Source organism: Monodelphis domestica, chromosome 3 (assembly GCF_027887165.1).
Source record: "Monodelphis domestica isolate mMonDom1 chromosome 3, mMonDom1.pri, whole genome shotgun sequence".
Lineage (NCBI taxonomy): Eukaryota > Metazoa > Chordata > Mammalia > Didelphimorphia > Didelphidae > Monodelphis > Monodelphis domestica.
The window spans coordinates 487,685,296-487,706,024 of record NC_077229.1 but is presented as its reverse complement, the minus strand read 5'-3'; the positions used below and the strand labels follow the sequence as shown (position 1 = coordinate 487,706,024).

Sequence of the window (20,729 nt, the reverse complement as noted above, 5' to 3'; positions counted from 1 at the left end):
TGGGAGAGTGTCTGCGCCCGCCATCCCCTCGTGACCAAAACCGTGACAGCGGTGGGGGGGATTAGGGATTAAGGCGATGGGAGGCGGTGGTGTAGATGTAGGTGGGGTGGGGGGAGATATGGCTTTAAAGGCTGGGGGCGTTGCAGAGAGTATGCGTCAGCGGCTGGCGGAGGGGGCGCGCGGTGGGCATAGGCTGCCTGACAGACGGACGGACGGACGGCCTGAGTGATAGACAGACTCCAACAGACCGTGGAACTGAGCCAGCAGAGGAGAGGGGGGCGGGCGCGGTCGTGGGCGCAGCTAGGGAACTGAACAGGGGCTGGCGCAGTCCGGAGCCCCGGGTGCCCTGAAGCCGCGGAACCTCGTCGTCCCTGCCGCTGCCGCCGCCGCCGCCGCCGCCGCACCCGTGGCGGAGGAGAAGGAAGGGAACGGCCAGGAGAGGAGCGATCCCCGCTGTCCTGGGCACACCAGCCCGCAGTCCTAGCCGCAGCGCAGCCGCCTCGGGCTCCATTCATTCCCCGAGGCTCCGCCTCCTTCCCGGCTCCTCTCCTGTACGTCCAGAGGGCGCGCCCAGCCGAGGTGAGTGAGGCTGGGGGGTGATTTCCTCCCCGGGGCCCGAGGCCACCCCGCCCCCCCCCTTTGGCTTTAGCCTTAGCACGCTTGCCCCCAGAAAGCTCTCCACCCCCTGGGCGCGACGCGGCGGGCGGACGGTCTAGGCCAAGCTCCGGGAGACGGCCCGGCGTGGGAGGTGAGGGGCAGCAGGGCGTCCGGCCCCAGGTGCGCCTAGCTTCGTGGAGGCTCCACCATTTTGTGTGAGGAAATTTCTCCTTCTCCATCCCACTCCTCTAACCTCTAGCAGGGTCTCTGCAGCTGGTTACCCTTCTCGGGCATCTCTTCTCTCTTCCTCATCCTTTTCATCACACCCCTCCCACTCCTATACTCCTCCTCCCCCTCAGCCCCGGGTTTAGTGAGGGGTATACGTACTGTGTCCTTGGGCTCTCAATCCTTTGCGGATATAGGACTAGCCAGGTGGTCTCTAAGGCTCCCACCTCATCAATCACCTTTAAATGCTCTTGACGAGTCATCCTGAGGTTGTTTGGGGTTTGTAAACTTGTTTTAAATTATATATATATATGCATAATTAGCTTCCCTTTTAATTCCATGCATTTTTTTTTATGTATTTAAAAACATTTTGAGAAAGAGTCCATTCCCTTCATTAGACTTCGGAAAAGGGAGCAAGAACCTTTATATCAATGAAAGGGAACTTGGGATCCAAAGCACTGGTTTTTTTTTTTTAATCCCCGTGGGTTGTGGCTTTTTGACAAAAAGGTGCTTATTTTTATTTTTGTTTATCCTTTTTTTGTATCCCCAGCAATGAGCACAGCGCCTGGCACGTAGTAAACGTTTCATTTGTGTTTGTTGACTGACTGGCTGGCTGCTTCTTTACTATCTTGTAGGATGATTTATCAGGAACCTCCTACCCCTCAGGAGAGCAGTATATGGAGCCTTGAACTCTCGATAGATGGCTTTATGGATGAAAAAAGTAGTCCCTCCTCAGTTCTGCTAAAGCAGTCAGAATACAGGAAACGGATGTGTAAATAGTCTTTTCTTCTATTCCATCCCTTCTCTTCCTTCCCACCTTCTCCCAGTGTACCGCCCCCTCCTCACAGCCCCTTCCCCCAGCCTTTAGTCTTATAAATGGAATGAAATGAATGCATATATGGCTTGGTGGGGTTTGGAGGTTTGGAGTCAAGAGAAGGGTTAGAATTAAAATTAGTCCAAATTTAGGGACCATTACAAGGAAAAATGTATATGTGTGTCTTAGAACGTTAACATACCACGTATCATTTGCCTGGTTTGAGAAAATGTTGCAATTCATATTTAGATGGATTATTCTTTTTATGCCCAGCTTATACATTTATTAGGCCATCACAGATATAAATTGTTTTATTGAACCATAATTTGGATTATATCGGTTTGGTAAACTGGTTTAATCTTGAAATTATTGTGTGCAGAATTTAAATTCTAGAATGTTAACTACTGGCTGTTGCATAATGCCTACATTTTGTGAGACTTGTTTTATGGAAGATTCACCAAAATGGGTCAGCTCCAGTCACTGTTAGCTTTTGTTTTTCTGCATGTTAAAGATTCACAGTTGACTTTTGTTAGTGATATGATATCTTGGTTTTCTTCTACAAAATATTTACATGAGGAAGATTCTTTACTATTAGGGCAGAACCTACTGAGATATGTTTTGGTTTGCATTTAGTGGTTGGGAGAAGTGAGAGGAGTTGGGGAAAATTCCATTGTGATGACTTCTAAATACAGTTAACATGTTACAATTTTCTGATGAAAATTTGTAGCTGTATTATTAAAAGCTGCCATCTTATAAGCAGCCCAGGCAGAAATAAGGTATGAGTGGCCACACCGACCTTTTCAAGGGACAGTTCTAACAAGCTTATGGGTTATGGGTTCCTAAAAGGTTTTATTTATTCAGGTTCTTATAAAAGAACCTTCCAAACCTGAATAGACAATATAAACTTGAAGTAAAAATATATTAAATTATACTAAATATTGCCTAAAAAAGTCAAACTGATTACCTTTTGCCCAAACCTGCCTCTCTTCTCTTCCAAATTCTCTTATTTCCTCATGAGATCACTATCAACTCTGATCATAAAAGCAGTCAGTCATCCTTGACTTCTACTTCATCCCTTCCTTCCCTCCCCTTGCTAAATCTTGTTGATTAGCATTAAGTCTTAAACATCTCTAGTCTAGTACCACATTAGATCAGGCCCTCATCTCTCCTCTAGTATGCATTATTGGAATAATGTCCTGTTTTGTCACCTGCTTTTAATTTCTCATTTTTCTTCCATGAAGATGCCAGGCTCCCCAAGTTACAGGTCTCTGACCATTTCACTCAACTAATCATAAACCTTCAATGGCTCCCTATCTAGGTTAAAGCCTTCTAAAAAATGGTTTCAGCCTCCTTTTCAAGCCAAATTTTTCAGTCTACTTTCATATTCAGTACGTTATAGCCAGATTGGACTAATAACTTTCCATCTCCTACCCCAATGGATTTATCTCTTGCCTGCACTGTACTCCCTCCACTGTTCTCAGATTTCCTTTAGGTTATCTCTTACTGCCTCCTCCTTGAGTTTTTAACTTGTTAATGATTTTTTCAAATTATTTTGTATTTTCCTCATGTGGTATACATCCATAGATTATAAACTAATTGAGGGCAAAACAATCTCTGACCTACTTACTATCTTGTGCATTGTAGTTGTTTTTAAAACTTGTTGCTTGTTGAAATCAGTCTGGGTACATTTTCAATATATTTACAAGATGCCTATTTGCTAGACATTATGTTAGGAATAAAGAAGAAATGAAATAGCCCTCATATCAAAAAAATTACATTTTACTGAGAGAAAACTCAATTTGTACAGAGCTGAGATAAAGTAATGGGAGGAGGGTGTCTTTAACATGGTGAATCAGGATTGATTTCCTCTGAGGTGCTTGAGCTGACCCTTGAAGGAGCATTCCATGAATTGAAAAAGCCTGTTGAAAGCCTGTGCAAAGGCAGTGGAACATCCATTAAAACAGTTTGGCTAGATCTGTTGCATATGGGAACTGAGAGTAATGTAGACTTAGTCTAGAAAGATAAGTTGGAGCCAGACTGAGAAGCTTCAAATGCTAGATGCAGAACTTTGTTGGGAAGGTAATAAGGAGATACTGGAGTTCTTAAGCATGGAAGTACCATAGTCAGATTTGTGTTTTAAGTATCAATTAGGCAGCTATGTGGAGAATTGATTATGGAGAAAAGACTGAAAGCAAATCAATTAGGAGGCTATTGAAATAGTTCTAATTTAGAGAAGAAATGATGAGGATCTTAACTAAGGAGGAATCAAGGAGAGAAGAGGGTGAATAGAACCAATACTTGGCAACTGATTGAATGTGAGGGGTGAGAGGAAAGAGTCGAGGATGTCTCTAAATCTTTCTCTAGTAGAGGAGGTCCTGGAAGGATATTGGTATTCTTGAAAGAAATAGCAAAGTTAGGAGGAAGGCTAGGTTTTAGGGGAGAACTTTTTTTTTTAAAAGTTGAGATGTCAGTGGGATATCCAAGTGGAGATTTTCAGAAAGTCTATTGATATGAGACTTGAATTTTAGGGAGATGAAAGATATGTAGATTTAAGAATTTTTTGCATAGAGGACTTGAGTTCAAATTCAGCCTCAAGACTTGCAACTTGCAAGACACTTAACCTTCATTTGCTTCAGTTTCCTCAAATGAGGATAATATGACCTACATCCCAGGATTGTTGTGAGGATCAAATGAAATAATATTTGTAAAATCCTTAGCACAGTGCCTGGCATCCTATGTAATCAGAGAGCCCAATGCCACTGAAACTCAAGGAACTAAGAGTATCCAGGAGGAAAAGAGTGATCCAACAGTGCCAGGCAGTGCCAAGAGACTAAGGAGGTTAAGTATTGGAGTGGGGGGGAATCATTGGTTTAGAGTAGAGCAATTGACATTCAAAATCAGATTGTTAGTGGTTGAGAAGTGTGGATTGTGTGATGAAGTAGAACCAATATGTGTAGACCAGTTTTTCTAGTGGATCTTAGCTATGGAAGGGAGGGGAGATTGGCAGGATACAAGGAGGGAATATGAGGGTCAAGCAAAAGACATTTTAATGGGGGAGATCTGGGCATGTGTGTAGAGAGTAAGGAAAGACTGAATGAAAAGAGAATGAAGATTAGAGAGAATGATTGAGGGGATAAGGCAGGAAGTGATAGAATCAAAGACACAAGTAAATATATTGGCCAGGGCAAAGAGAAGGACTACCTCTTTGTCAGAAGCTGGAACAAAGGAGCAGGAAAAAAGGGGATGATATTGAAGGAATTTGAAATGTAGATTCAGGGAGAAGAGGAAACTAGCTGTGGATACCCTTAATTTTCATCTGTAAATACGAGGTGATTTTCTGTGTTCTGGGGAAGAAAGGAGGTAATGATTTGTAGGTAAGTGGTTTGAGGAGGGAAGTTTGTGAACATCTGTGGAGAGTAGAAAAGTCAAAAGAATTGCTGTATAGAGGTGTATACCCAGTGGAAATAAGATGATGTAGCCAGCACATTTTGCTACTTCCGAAGTGATTGGCAACTCAGGTAGGAATAAGGGAAGTCACCTGATGGGATTGGTGTATGGAAACAGAAGAGATGATGTTGATAGGACAAGAGGGCAAGAGATTCAGGAGTATGAGACAACATGAAGTTGATTTCTTGAAATCATCCCATTGTAATGAACTCACACCCATGTTCTCTGTCTATGTATACTCTTCCTAACTGCCCTAATAATGATAGTTCTTAGGAGTTACGAGTAGTATTTTCCCACATAGGAATATAAATAGTTTAACCATATTGAATCCCTTATTATTATTATTGAATCCTCTTTCTGGTTTACTTTTTTATGCTTCTCTTGAGTCTTGTGTTTGAAAGTCATTTTTTCTATTCTACTTTATATTTTCATCAAGAATACTTGAAAGTCTCCTTTTTCATGAAATATCTATTCCCTCTCCTCCTCCCAAAGACTATATACTATATACAGTTTTGCTGGGTAGGTTATCCTTGTTTATAATCCTAGTTTATTTGCCTTCTGGAATATCATATTCCAAGCCTTTAACATGGAAGCTGCTAAATCTTGTGTGATTGTGATTGTGGCTTTATGATATTTAAATTGTTTCTTTCTGATTGTTTCCAATATTTTTCTCCTTGACCTGGGAGCTCTGGAATGTGGCTATAATCATGTAGAGCATTTTCATTTTGGGATATCTTCAGGAGGTGATCAACCAATTCTTTCAATTTCAATTTTACCCCTGAAATATGATGTCTAAGCTTTTTTTTTTTTATCATGGCTTTCAGATAGTTTAATAATTCTTAAATTAATCACTCCTCGATCCATTTTCCAGGTCATTTTTTTTCTCCCAATGAAATATTTCACATTTTCTTCTACTATTTTCATTCTCTTAATTTTGGTTTCTTGTTTATTGATGCCTCATGCAGTCATTAGCTTCTACTTGCCCAATTCTAATTTTTTAAGAAACCATTTTCTAAAGTAGTTTTGGCTCCTTTACCAAACTGTTAATTCACTTTTCTTAATTTTCCTGCATTATTCTCATTTCTTTTCTTATTTTCTCTATTAATTTAATTTTTTAAATCTTTTCTGGGCTCTTCCAGTAATTTTTCTTAGGCTAGTGTGCAATTCACAACTTTTTCTTTTAGACTTTGCTTGTAGCTGTTTTGATGTTGTTCTCTTCTATCTTTCCTGTCAGTATAGTAAGTTTTTATGATCAGGTTCTGGTCTTTACTCAGGAAGGGGACCCTGTGCCCCATAACCACAAGTGCGAGTGTACCTGTGATTCCAGCTCCCATCTGACTACAAGCACTAGTGCTCCTTTCTGCATTGGAAGTGTGACCAGGGCCATTCTTTCTTTGCAGTTGCAAGCCCAAATGATTGAGGGGATAAGGCAGGAAGTGATAGAATCAAAGACACAAGTAGATATATTGGTCAGGGCAAAGAGAAGGACCACCTCTTTGTCCACATTTTCACCCTGTGACAGACCCAGAACAGCATATGGGCAATGCAACAGGATCCCAAACCCAGTGCCAGGAAAGGACATTCTGCAGTCTCTTTTCTGATCAGTTGTCTGATCCTCCCTTATCCTCTGTGGGGTGAAAGCTACTGCTGCTGCTGCTATGCCACCTCCAAAGCCTGCTGCTGACTTTGCAGCAGCCCTCTGTGTTCTACCCCTCCGCCCCTTTCTTGTCACCTCAGTATGACAGACCTTTCCTGTTAACCTCCTTAGTTGTCTCATTTGTTTCACCCTGACCTTTTGTTGATTCTGCCATTCCAGGATTTTATTTTATTTTAAAGTTGTTTGGAGGGGAATTTGGTAAAGTTCCAGTGAGTTTCTCACTCTATTATACTCCACCATCTTGGCTCTCTCAGTTCTAAGATTGGATTCCTAAGAGAGGAAAGGAAGCTAGAATGAAGAGATGAAGAGGGATAGAATGACCAGAGGTTTTGTTGAGGACTAAGAATAATAGGTAAGGCACAGAATAGGACAGAAAGATGAGAGGTGATAGTCAAAGGATTTTCAGTATTCTGGATTTTAGAATTGGGATATTTGTGGTTGATACTAAGCATCAACAAAAAACAACAAAAGTCCCAGTGTGTGACTGAGATAGAATGAAGGTAGAAGTCAGTGGAGCTGAGAAAGTTGATTGAACTGGGAACCATAGTATGTAGAAGTTGATACATATATTATAGATATTATAGACCCAAGCAGGAGTAGTGAGAAGGAAAACTGAGCTTAATACTGAACTCCTTGACAAAGGGAGGAGAATGACCTGAGGGCTGATCAGGCTACCAGAATCTGCATAGGGTGGTATATACTTAAATGGTGTGAACCTTGGAAGAGGAAAGGTTATTGAATAGAGCAGCAGAGGGAGGGTCTGGCAGTAGAAACAAGTTAAGCCTTGTGCCTAATGTAGTTGTGTTGAAGTCATAAGAGGAGGTCCAATATATAGTATGGGAGAGGGTGGTGAGTAAGGCAATGTCTTGGTTGGAAGGAAGTGGAAACAGGTCTGTTATTCAGGACGATGGTTTATATACATCATATTCTTACAGTAGAATAATAATAACAATGATTATGATCATAATAATAAGAGCTGGCATTTGTATGGCACTTTAAGGTTTATAAATTGCTTTACAGGTATTGTCACATTTTAGCTTTACATTAGCCAGGAAGGGAGGTGCTTTTTCATCCCCTTTTTACATATTAGGCAACAGAGTCAGACAAAGGTTAAGGGTCACACAGAATCACAGAATTAGTAAGGTGTCTGTGGTTAGATTTGGACTTTTGATTTCCAGACTTTCAACCCAGAACTATCCATTACTGCACCTTTGAGGGTAGAGACCCACACAGTTTTTATCTTTAGATTCCTAAATCTTAGCATAATTGAGTGAAAAATTTTTTATTTTTATATATAATATAAAATATAAATATATATAATATATATAATATATAATATAATAATAATATAAAATATAAAAAATATTTTAATATATTTTGGAAAAGGGGCTTATTTTTTAAAATAAATTTTTATTGATATTTTTTGTTTTTACATCACCTGTATTTCAGCCCCTCCCTGAGAACCAACCCACATAACATTATTAAAAGAAAGAAAAAGGATAGAAAAAACAATTCGCAGAAGCCTGCCTTTAATCAATAATTACTCTGATAATGAGCATTTATATAATGCTTTAAAATTTGTACAGCACTATATATATGTTATCTCATATTCTTAAACAGTAACAAGGGCAGCCTTAGAACTGCCCTGGCCTCCCAGGTATTCCCTCGACAAAGACTGGCCCTGGGTGGGCCTCCTGCATCTGTAAGCTTTTTGTTCCCACTAAATTCCATGTTTTGTCAACCATACCATTTCATCAGTTGCCATGTGATGGCTAACATAATTAAATCTGTGTTACTGTTTTGCCTGTAGGATCTGGAAATGTTTTCCTTCAGTTGTCTTAGAGATTGAACATCATTTGGAATACTTCTAGAACTCCTATGAGAGTTAGGTAAATTATCTCTATGAGATATGTGAATTTAGAGCTGGAAGAGACTTGGAGACTTTTGGTTAGCCACTCAACATATATTTATTAAGTATCTATTATATGTCAAGAAGTGGGTATACAAGAAAAGTAAAAGACATTATTCTTCACCTCTAAGAGTTAACTTCCTAATGAAGATTCAATATGAGTAGATGGATACTCTAAGGAGTAGAATGGAAAGTAATCTCAGAGGTGAGGGCACTAACTAGTACCTGGAAGGATTGGGAAGGCTTTCCGTAGAAGAATGTAATTTGAGTGAAGTATCTGGAAGGAAGCCAGGGAAGCAAAGAGTAGAACATTCCAGGCAAGGAGAGCAACCTGTTCAAAAGGACAGAAAATAGGAGATATCCCACCCCCTCATTTTATAGATGAGAAAAAAAGGCTATGTAAGGTTGAATAATTTTCCAAGGTCATTCAGCTAGTAAGTATTTGGAGCAGGTGTTTGAATACAGACCTTCTCCTTTTTTACTACATTATACAGAGAAAAGAATTTTAATAAGAGCTAACATTTGTAAAATGCTCAATAAGTCCCAAAACTGTGTAAAGTAGCTATTTTCTTATCTCCGTGTTACAAGTGGGGAAATTGAGGTAAATGACTTACTCAGATTTGAACTCTGGTCTTCCTTACTCCCAAGTCCCTCCAACTGATCCACTTATGTTATCTAATATGTTTTGTTATCTATTAGCCACCAGCCTTTTTTATGAGCTCTATAAATACTTCAGATACAAGATTTTACCATTTGCCTAAATGTTGTAAAAATATTTCATTTATAGGTCTAATGCAAAATCCTTGAGTCAGCTGTCACTGGAGATGTTTCTACTAGAGGACCCTCAGGAATTAACTGGTGGAAGGGATTCTTACACTGAATGAAAAATTGAACAAAGTAGTGGTTAAGGTCACTTGCTTAAAATCATAAAATGATTTGGTTAGAAGGGACCAGACCTGATTTGTTCTATGATTCTCTGTAGGAAAAAGGGGAAGGAACTTTTGTGTTTTTAGAACCTACTCTCAGTTGTAGCTCAGTGGAAGATTAGTAGTTTTGGAGTCAGAGAGACCCTAGATTCAGATTGAGCAAATCCCTTAGCTCTGGGACTCAGTTTTCTATAAAATTAGAGTGTAGTGCTCAATGTCAAGCTTCAAAGATTTCATTCAGTGTCCAGCTCTTATCTTGCAGAGATAAAGATAGCTCTTCTATACTGTTTATAATACAGAGCTGAAATTGATGAGTTTTAGTATCTAATCCTAGATGTGGTCATATTTTCTCATGTAATATTCTCATTGTTGCCTCTATGAATGTGGGAAGAAATGTTATGGCCAATAGGAAACAATCACAAGTCCAGTATTCTTGGATAGTGAAGACATTTGGATTTTGATGGATAATTGGAAGTTGACTATATGAGAGGGTACTGAATCTCATCTTTAAGAAGTATTTTCTGTTAATTCTTAAACTCTTCTCTTCCAAGTTTGGGAAATAAGTAGGACTTACCTCAATTATGATCTAGGTGCTGTGGATAGACTGCCAGACCTGGAGTCAAGAAGTCTGGAGTTCAAATCCTGAGTCAGAGGTAACTGTCTAACCTTGGGCTTAATTACTTAATTAACTTAACTTTTTAATTAATTAAATTAAATTAACACTTAATTACTGTTCTCATCTGTAAAATGGGGATAATAATTTCACTTTATCTTTTTTTCCCCCTACCTTCTGCCTTAGAATCAGGATGATGTATTGGTTCCAAGGCAGAAGAGCATCAAGGACTAGGCAATGGTGGGAGTTAAGTGACTTATACAGGATCACACAGCTAGGAAGTGTCTGGGGTCAGATTTAAACCCAGGATTACTTCTCTAGGCCTAGCTCTCAGACCACTAAGTAACCTAGCTCCTAGCTACCTGCCTCTAGTAGCACCTTGCCTCACAGATTGTGGTGGGGAATAAATAAAGCATTTTGTAAGTTTTAAACATTTTATATAAAAACTAGCTATTTTTTTCCTTTTTCTTTTTGCAGTTCTCAAAATTAGAGGTGAGTAGTCTTATTGATACAGTTGCAGTATTAAAAACTTTTGGCCTCAGAGTCCTTTGTAATCTTAAAAATTATTGAATCCTCCTCCAAAGAGTTTTTGTTGGTATGAATTCAATCTTATCAATATTTATCTCATTACAAATGAAAAACCTTAGCAGGAAGAAAAAAGTATTTTTTTTTCTTGTGGGCCCCCTAAAGAGACCCTGGGCACACGGTCTACAGGCATACAGTATTGGCATATTTATTTTTGTCAATTTTCCAAAAGCTAGGCTGATGAGCTTCTAGAATTATTCCATTAAAATGAAACACCTGGTGAAGTTTATTTTTGGATATTTTAATGCAAATAGTTCTCCCATAGCAAAATTCCTAAAGAAAAAGTCAGTGTTTTATTGTACAACTGTCTTAGCTGGCAAGTTGACAGAATTTGGTCAGGTTTGTTTTGCTTCCCTTGAGTTTTTTTGACATAGTAGAATAATGATGGCTATTTAGAAGATAGTGAAAAATATTATATTGAAAAAAGGCCCTCAGATTATGTAACCATAAGTTTTCAATTCATTGTTTTAGAAATAACAATTTTGAGTACCATTTGATACTCAATTTTTGCAGAAATTATGAATATTTTTGGATATTAAATTCAAGATAGAAACACTAGTTAAAAATTATGAAAAATGCATAAATTGACATAACTGTTCTCTTTCAGCTGAGAATTGAGAATTTATTTAAAGTGATCTATATTTCGGTTTTAAGAAGACATTGCTAACTTCGGATGATAGCTTTTTTTATATTTGGGTAATTAGCATAATTATAAAGAGTTTAGACACTTGTCAATGATTTTATATTGCCCTTTCCTCTTTCCTCCTCCTTTAAAAAAAAATAACTTTTTTCTTAAATTGCTAAGCCATGGAATTTGGAACTATGCCCAAAGGGCACTAAAAGACTGCCCTTTGATCCAACCATAGCACTGCTGGGTTTATGCCCCAAAGAGATAATAGGGGGAAAGATATGTACAAAAATATTCATATCTGTGCTCTTTGTGGTGGCAAAAAATTGGAAAATGAGGGGATGCCCTTCAATTGGGGAATGGCTGAACAAATTGTGGTATATGTTGGTGATGGAATACTATTGTGCTGGAAGGAATAATAACTGGAGGAATTCCATGCAAACTGGAACAACCTCCAGGAGTTAATGAGGAGTGAAAGGAGCAGAACCAGGAGAACATTGTACACAGAGACCGATACACTGTGGTACAATCGAATGTAATGGACTTCTCTACTAGCAACAATGCAATGATCCAGGAGAATTCTGAGGGACTTAGGAGAAAGAATGCTATCCATATTCAGAGGAAGAAACACAGAAGAAAAACAACTGCTTGATCAAATGATTTTATGGGGATATGATTGGAGATGTAGACTCTAAAAGATCACCCTAGTGCAAATATTAATAATATGGAAATAGGTCTTGTTCAATGACACATGTAAAACCCAGTAGAATTGTGTGTTAGCTACAGGAGGGAGGTGGGGTGACGGGAGTAAAAAAATCTGAATCTTGTAACCAGAGAAAAATGTTCTAAATTAATTAAATAAAATTAAAATAAAAAAAGGAAAAACCCTCAGAGCTCATTTAGTCCAACTCTTCATTTTACAAATGGTGAACCTGAAGGAGGACATAGAGGCATAGAGATAAACACAGACATATTTAAATAATTGAGAGTTTGAAGTGATTTGTCACTGGTCATACAGATGACAAAGGCAAAGATGGGATTTGAACTCAACTTCTTTAATAACTATTTTTCTTACCACGATAATACAGTCTTCAGGTAGCTTGGATGCAGATAGGAAGTACTGCAGTATGGTACCAAAAACACTGGGTTCGTTCAGAGTGCCTGGGTTCAAATCCCACCTCTGATCTTGGATTAAATGGCCTTGAAAATCAAGTCCAGGTATAGGTCTGTCCCTCTGAATTATGGAATCAAAGATGATATTATAATTGAGTGTTAAATCCTGTGGTTCAGACTTCATAATCTGGTTCCAACCTGTCTTTACAGATTAATTTCACATTATTCCCCCTAGAGCTCCCTATAGCTTCACCAAACTGGTCTACTTGGTGTTTCCCATACATAACATTCCTGCTTCCCTCCACCTTTTTTTAAATGTCTTAATTTTGGCCACCTTTCTTTAGTCTTTGCCCTTTAAAAAATAGTTTTGGTAGTTTTAACATAATCTGTCCATCTGACTACCCTTCCCCTGCAAAAAATGCAAGAACCCAAAAAAAACAACTCATGAATAGTCTAGCAAAACAAATTCCTACATTGGTCTTGACAATGTCTGCATTTTTAAGTCTCTTTACCTCTTTGACAGTGGAGCAGCATGTTTGATCTTGAGTTTTCTGTACTCTTGATTTATCTAGAGTCTTTAAAAGTTATTTTTTCTTTGCAGTGTTATTATAGAAATTTTCCTAGTTCGCTTCACTCTCCTTTCAACCCATACTTTATTTTGTTTTAAAATTATATTCTTATTTTGGTACTTTCCAATTTCATTAACATTTTTATACATTCATTTTAAAAAATTCTGAGTTATAAATTCTCTCCCTCCTTCCTATTCTTCCATCATCCAGTATAAGAAGTCAAGTAATATGATTTCACTTTTGCATGTAAAGTGTCATACAAAAATATCTCCATATTAGCCATGTTTGTAAAAACCACCCAAAAAGCAAGAAAAATTAAGAAAGTACAAAAAAAGGATATTTCAGTCTATACTGTTTATCAGTTCTCTCTCTGGAGGTGGACAACATTTTTTATCATGAGTCCTTTGGAATTGTCTTGATCAGAGATGTTAAAGTCCTTCATAGTTGATAGTTAAAATATTGTTGTCATTGGGTATAGTTTTCTTAGTTCTTAGTTCTACTCACTTTGCATCAATTCATATAAGTCTTCTCAGGATTTATTTCTAAAATAACTTATTGCTGAATATAATTTTCTCTTCATTCTGCTTTTTTCACTCTTTAAAAAATACTTTTTTCAATTACACGTAGAAGCAATTTTTGAGAATTGGATTGTTTTTCAACATTTTAGAATTCAAGTTTACTCCTTCATCACCCTCCCTACCAGAGAGAGTGAATAGTCTGATATAAGTTGTATTTGTACTTTCTTGTAATACATATTTCCATATTGTTCATAATATGATAGCAGTCACATATCACAGATACAACAGAAATCTCATGAAGGAAACATAATGGAAGATGGCCTACTTTGATCTGTACTCGGACTCCAATAGTTCTTTAGCAGTGGATAACATTTTCATCACAAGTTCCTTGTGATTATCATGGAGACTTGCTGATAATGGTTGAAACCTTCACAGTTGATCATAATCTAATGTTGACCCTTTCACTCCTCATAATGCCTTCCATGGGTCTTTCTAAAATTAACTTGTCATTTCTTATGGCACAGTGGTATTCCATCACAATCATATGCCACAACTTGTTCATCGATTCCCTAATTGATAGGCATCCCTTTAGTTTCCATTTCTTTGCCACCACAAAGAGAGTTGCTATAAATATTTTAGAAAAAATAGTTTTCTTTTCCATTTACCTTAATCACCTTAGGAAATAAACCTAATAATGGTATTACGCTTATAGTGGTATTTCTGGGTCAAAAGGTACATTGCTTTAGAATTCTTTGATAATAATTCCAGATTGCTCTTCAGAATGGTTGGAGCAGTTCACAGTTCTTCCAGCAGTGTTATTTAGTGTCCCCATTTTTCCACATCCCCTCCAATGTTTGTTATTTTGCCCTGTTATTATTTTAGCCAATCTAATAAGTGTGTGAGACATATCTCAGAGTTTTGATTTGTATTGCTCTAATCAATAATGAATTAAAGCCTTTTTTGTATTGTTCTAAAGCTTTGATTTCTTTAGCCAAAAAATGTCATTTCATCTTTTGACCATTTATCAGTTGGGAGATTTTTAAATTTTAAAATAACTTTTTCACCCTACACCAAGATAAACTCAGAATGGGTGAATGACTTGAATATAAAGAAGGAAACTAAGTAAATTTGGTGAACACAGAATAGTATACTTGTCAGATCTTTGGGAAAGGAAAAATTTTAAGACCAACTAAGAGTTAGAAAATATTACAAAATGTAAAATAAATAATTTTGATTACATTAAAAAGGTTTTGTACAAACAAAACCAATGCAAACAAAATTAGAAGGGAAGCAACAAACTGGGGAAAAAATCTTCATAACAAAACCCTCTGACAAAAGGTCTAATTACTCAAATTTATAAGGAGCTAAATCAATTGTACAAAAAATCAAGCCATTCTCCAATTGATAAATGGGCAATGGACAAGAATAGGCAATTTTCAGATTAAGAAATCAAAGCTATTAATAAGCACATGAAAAAGTGTTCTAAATCTCTTATAATCTGAGAAAGGCAAATCAAAACATCTCTGAGATACCACCTCACACCTAGCAAATTGGCTATCATGACATAAAAGGAAAGTAATGAATGCTAGAGGGGATGTGGCAAAGTCAGGACATTAATGCATTGCTGGTGGAGTTGTGAATTTATTCAACCATTCTGGAGGTCAATTTGGAATTATACCCAAAGGGTGATAAAAGACTGTCTGCCCTTTGATCTATCCATAGCTCTGCTGAGTTTATACTCTGAAGAGATAATATAAGGAAAAAGACTTGTACAAGAATATTCATAGCTGCGCTCTTTGTGGTGGAAAAATTGGAAAAGAGGGGATGCCTTTCAGTTGGGGAATGGCTGAACAAATTGTGGTATATGTTCGTGATGGAATACTATTGGGCTTAAAGGAATAATGAATTGGAAAAATTTCATGTGAACTGGAATGACCTCCAGGAAGTGATGCAGAGTGAAAGGAGCAGAACCAGGAGAACATTGTACACAGAAACTGATACACTGTGGTACAATCGAATGTAATGGACTTCTCCATTAGTGGCAATGCAATGATCCAGAACAATTCAGAGGGATTTATGAGAAAGAACACTATCCACATTCAGAGGAAAAACTGTGGGAGTAGAAACACAGAAGAAAAACAACTGCTTGATCACATGGGTTGATGGGGATATGATTGGGAATATAGACTCTAAATGATCACCCTAGTACAAACATCAATAATATGGAAATAGGCTTTGATCAAGGACACATGTAAAATCCAGTGGAATTGCACGTCAGCTATGGGATGGGGTGGAGGAAGGGGAGGGAAAGAACATTGATTTTTGTAACCAAGGAAAAATATTCTAAATTGATTAAATAAAATTTCCAAAAAAATAAAATAGCTTTTTAACTGATGTCTTAAAAAATTATTTTCCCCCTGGTATCCCTCTTCCTCTCCCTCTTAACCATACCAAATAACATTTTATGAAATAACAAAGAAAAGAAAAAATAGCAAAACTGATCAGTACATCCAAAAAGTCTGAAAACATTTGCAATATTTCACACCATGGATCTTGAGGTAGATGTGTGATGTCTCAAATGTCTTTGGAGTCATACTTGTTCTTTGCAATTTTGCAATATTAACCTTTGATTTTGTTGATTCTTTGCATTTACATTGCTTTTTTTATTCATTGTGTGTATTATTTTCTTGTCTATGTAACTCATTTGACATCTGTTAATATAGGAATTTTTATTCATCTCTGTATTTATCATATTTTCCTTCCATATCACAGTAACATTCTATTAATTGTATATTACAATTTGTTTGGCCATTCCAGTATTAATAGGTATTTCCTTTATTTTCAGTTTTTTGCTGTCATAAAAAGTACTAGAATAAATATTTTGGTGTTTATGGTGGTTTTCATATTAATGGTCTCCTTGGTATAAGCCTACTAGTGGAATCTTGGGATCAGCAGGTATGGAAATTTTTGTTTCTTGATTTGCATAACTCTAATCTGCTTCCCCAAATGGTTGTATTAAGTTACATCTCCACCAACTATGCCATGGTCTTTCTGTAATTGCATTGACAGTGATTATTCTCATGTTTTGTCATTTTTACTGTTTTTGTAATGATATTTATTTCTAATATATCGTTTTTTATTCCTAAATAATTTACATAATATTCTAAATAAGACTTGGTCTGTGTCTCAATCCTCTTTCTTCATTCCTTTGTGCTGACATGCTCTTACATTCCCTGGCCTAGAGCAGCTTCTATAATTGAGATTATTAAGATTGAGATTGTGAGCTCCATCTTGTCTAATAAACAGAAACTAGCCTTGGCCAAATACATCCAGAGAGCACCCTTGGATTCCCTCATTGAAAAAAATTATAAAGTTTCTTTCTTAATTGGTCATAACTTGATTTTTCCATCTAAATCCTAGGATTGGACATGTGATTTTTTTCATCATCAAAGAATTAAGAGGGGACTGTGAATTATTAAGCCCACCTCCTCATTTGATATTCACCAATTAGAAATGTCTTGCACTATCTAGAGGAGGGCTGAATAATGAGCCTCTAGAATTGTAGTTAATAACTCAAGATGCTGAATATCTTTATTTTGATCCCTGACCAATTAATTTATTGGTTTTTGCAAGTCTGATCAATAAATTGATTTTCTTACTAGGAACTCAGCCTCAGAATTGTTAATTCTCATAGCAGGGTATGAAGTGAAATAAGGTCTGCTTTGATTTGTAAGGAATTAAATTAAAGGTTGAACTAAATATATGAGAATTTTAAGATAATTCTGTGGTTGCCAATTTTTAAAATTAATACAGCCCAAATCAAAATGACTTTAAATAGTTTTATTTACAGAGGTAGAGAGTGAAAGTAGAGAAATGTGAAAGAGGGTAGAGTAAGAAGTCTAGCTTATCACCCTAAATATTGCTCTGTCCCAGGTTCATTAACCCCATCAGCCAGAGGACTCTGTGTTGAATTAAGCAAAGGTTCAATCCATGCCACCTCCTCCTTGAAGGGGAGACCTCTGGAGCTAATCTCTCCAGAAGCCAGAAGCTGTTCACTCACCAGGAGAAGATCCAAAGGGAGAAGATCCAGGAGTAGTCTTACAGAAGCAGTCTAAGAGCCAGGTCCAAGTGAAGCTGAAGACTTAAAGTCCCGAGGGAGAAGATCCTCCAACGCAAAAATTCAGGACGAAGACCTCTTGCACAGGAAGTTCATTATCTTTTATAGCCGTTTTTTGTGTCACTTCCTGTCCCTTTCTCCACTTTATGGGGACCAACTGCAGTCCTTACATTTGCTTAACACTGCCCAGGGGGGCAATGTTTGTAGGTCTCTCCTCTCATCCTATTAGAGTGTAGACTCTTATCAAAGGATTCACAAGTTTCTGACTGATTGAGTTGAGAGGGTGGAGCTCTCTAAGTGGCTTGTGGAAACTCCCCCACCTAGTACCAAGTAGGGGTGTTCAAGCTTTTGTTTATTAAATTTAAAAGTAGGCAAGGGGAGAGTCAATCCCCTCTTCACAGATTTCTGTATCAGTTCTTAGAAGATTTCCTAGTTTCCATATTATTTCTTATATTACATTTTATTCAGATACCATCACTTGTTTAGCTGTTCCCCAATAGGGCAGTTCATATATATATATATATATATAAGTACACACACACACACACACACACAAACACAGCATGGTCCATCCTGTACTATAAGGAAATTATTTTGACCACTGTGTAAAGAATAGATGAGTGAGTGATAAGAGACTGGTGGTATGTAGATTAGTTAAGAGTTTACTACAGCAGTCCAGGGGATAAGAAGCTATATTATTGAGCTCATATGAGTGGAAAGAAGGTTATCATTGTAAGGGCTCAAATCAAGATGAAGTACGCCTTTAAACATAATATTGCTATTTTTGTTTCGTTGTTTTTATGTCATTGTCATTTCTGGTTTCTGGGCATTCCCCCATCTTCCTCCTCATTGAATATTCCTTTGTAATGAAAACCATTCAGAATAACAGACTTATCATACCTGGTTCTGGCAATGTATTCCACCCTCATAGACTTTTGCTTCTTTGCGGAGAAAAAGTAGATTTTATTATTGTATTTATTTTACAATAATATTCTGTATATCCATTTTTCTTTTTTCAGTTTGTTGGAATATGGGTTCCTTTTACTCAATATATTTAAATTTTTATTGTTAAAATCACATTGTATATTTCTGGTTCTACTTTTTTCACTCTGCATCTTTCATGTTTCTCTGAATTCTTTGTCATTAATTCCTGCAGAGTAATACCCATTGCATTTATATATTACATCATGTTCTATCATTCCTTGATTGAACCACTTGTTTTTCATCATTACTTCTTTAAAAAAAAATATTTCTATGGGGGCAGCTGGGTAGCTCACTGGATTGAGAATCAGGCCTAGAAATGGGAGGTCCTAGGTTCAAATTTGACCTCAGATATTTCCTAGCTGAGATTTTGGGCAAGTCACTTAACCCCCTATTGCCTATCCCATACCATTCTTCTGCCTCAGAATCAATACATCTTAAGATGGAAGGTAAGGGTTTAAAAATTTTTTTTGTTTTAAAATATTTTTCCATGTTTACATAATTCATTTTATTTTTCCCCTCCCCTCCCCCCTCCCAGAGCCAACAAACAGTTCTCCTGGGTTGTACAAATATCATTTGATACCTATTTCCATATTATTAATTTTTTCTGCACAGCAATTTTTTTAAAAGTATAAACCCCAAATCACATACTCATATATACATGTAATAAGTGATGTCATATGTTTTGCTTTTGCAGTTCTATTCCCATAGTTCTTTCTCTCAATGTAGATAGCATTCTTTCCCATAAATCCTTCAGGAGTGTCCTGGTTTGTTGCATTGCTACTAGTAGGAAAATCCATTACATTGGATTGTTCCACCATATTTGCAGGTACTGTACCCATTGCACCACCTAGTCACCCAATGGCTAGCAGTCTTATATATTTATTAAATGTTTATATACCTTGGATGCCAAACCTTTATCAGATAATTTTGATACAAAGATTTTTTTCCCCATTTGACCACTTCTTATCCTGGATGAATTAATGTTGTTTGTGCAGAAGCTTTTCATTTTCATGTTCCTTCTTCTGCTGTAAACACATTTTTTTTTGAAAAATTATTTATTCCTCAATTACACAAATTTTTAAATCTTTTTTTTTTAAGGTGGCCCTCTTCCACTTCACCCCTGAACTTCTCTTCTCATTTAATAATTCCTCTGCCTATCCTCTCATTCAGCTAGTATTTTTAAATTTCACTTTTTGTGTTTCTTTCCAAAAAGGGTCTCTCTTCATTATTTCTTTTTTTTTCTGCTTACTAGACCTTCATTCTCTGATTCATCACCCCTAAAATGATCTGGTCTTTCCATATTCTTTATGCCATTAAAGCTCTCAAGGTTCTAGGCTCTTCCCTCTAGATATTTTATGCCACCACCTTGTAGGACTTCCCTTTTCCATCATTGTTCCTTTCTTGGACAACAATGCAAATTATTGCATATGTCATAGAATACCTGGTTTCATGATAGGGCCCCTCCCCCACCATGTCCCTGATTATGCACCCCACTTATGATCTGTAGCCTTTCTTGTTGACCTTTTTTCCCTTTTCTCCATTTCTGTGTATTTGCTTGGATATTTCCTCTCATGTCCTTGCCCTACCTCTCTTCCAAGTGTTAGTATTACAAGGAGTTCCAACTCTTCCCACTTTCCACCCACCCAGAACTAGTAGACTTTCCTTTTTTTGGTTTTGGTTTTTCTTTTAACAAGTAGACTTTTCAAGCATCAAATCCCCCAGACCTCATTCAGTAAGGTCCTCATCTCTCTTTACCCAGAATATCATCAATGGAATCCCTTGTATCCAAGGTAAGGTCTTTTTTTTTCTTCCCCTTTCAAAACCCACCCACATACTAACATTTCTCACCACTTGACTGTAGGCTCTTTTTCTGAGACCAGAGGCCATCCTCAGTGTAAGTCCTTGATTTGATCCCCATAAATCACTTCTATTCTCTTCTCCCTACTCTTCTTTTTAAAATCCCATAATGTTACCTTTATGACTTTTCATTGTTAACTATTGTCTCATGTAAAAAGTCTTTCCTTTCT

General features: G+C 37.2%; 1 protein-coding gene across 4 annotated transcripts in view; it reads left to right on the top strand.

Moving 5' to 3' along the window:
• Positions 1-448: 448 nt before the first annotated feature.
• Positions 449-20,729, top strand: part of FAM169A (family with sequence similarity 169 member A) — an 86,981-nt gene continuing 66,700 nt past the window's right edge. The window contains exon 1 of one of the 4 annotated variants that reach the window (XM_056824757.1): positions 449-579. Coding sequence is in view for 1 of the 4 variants with exons in the window: in XM_001368326.5 (XP_001368363.3) it covers positions 20,472-20,492 (21 nt within the window). In the remaining 3 variants the exon portion in view is untranslated. Of the gene's footprint in view, positions 580-678; positions 813-10,167; positions 10,229-20,172; positions 20,493-20,729 lie in introns of those variants that run through there. The other 3 variants (XM_007486533.3, XM_056824756.1, XM_001368326.5) reach the window with 3 other exon arrangements.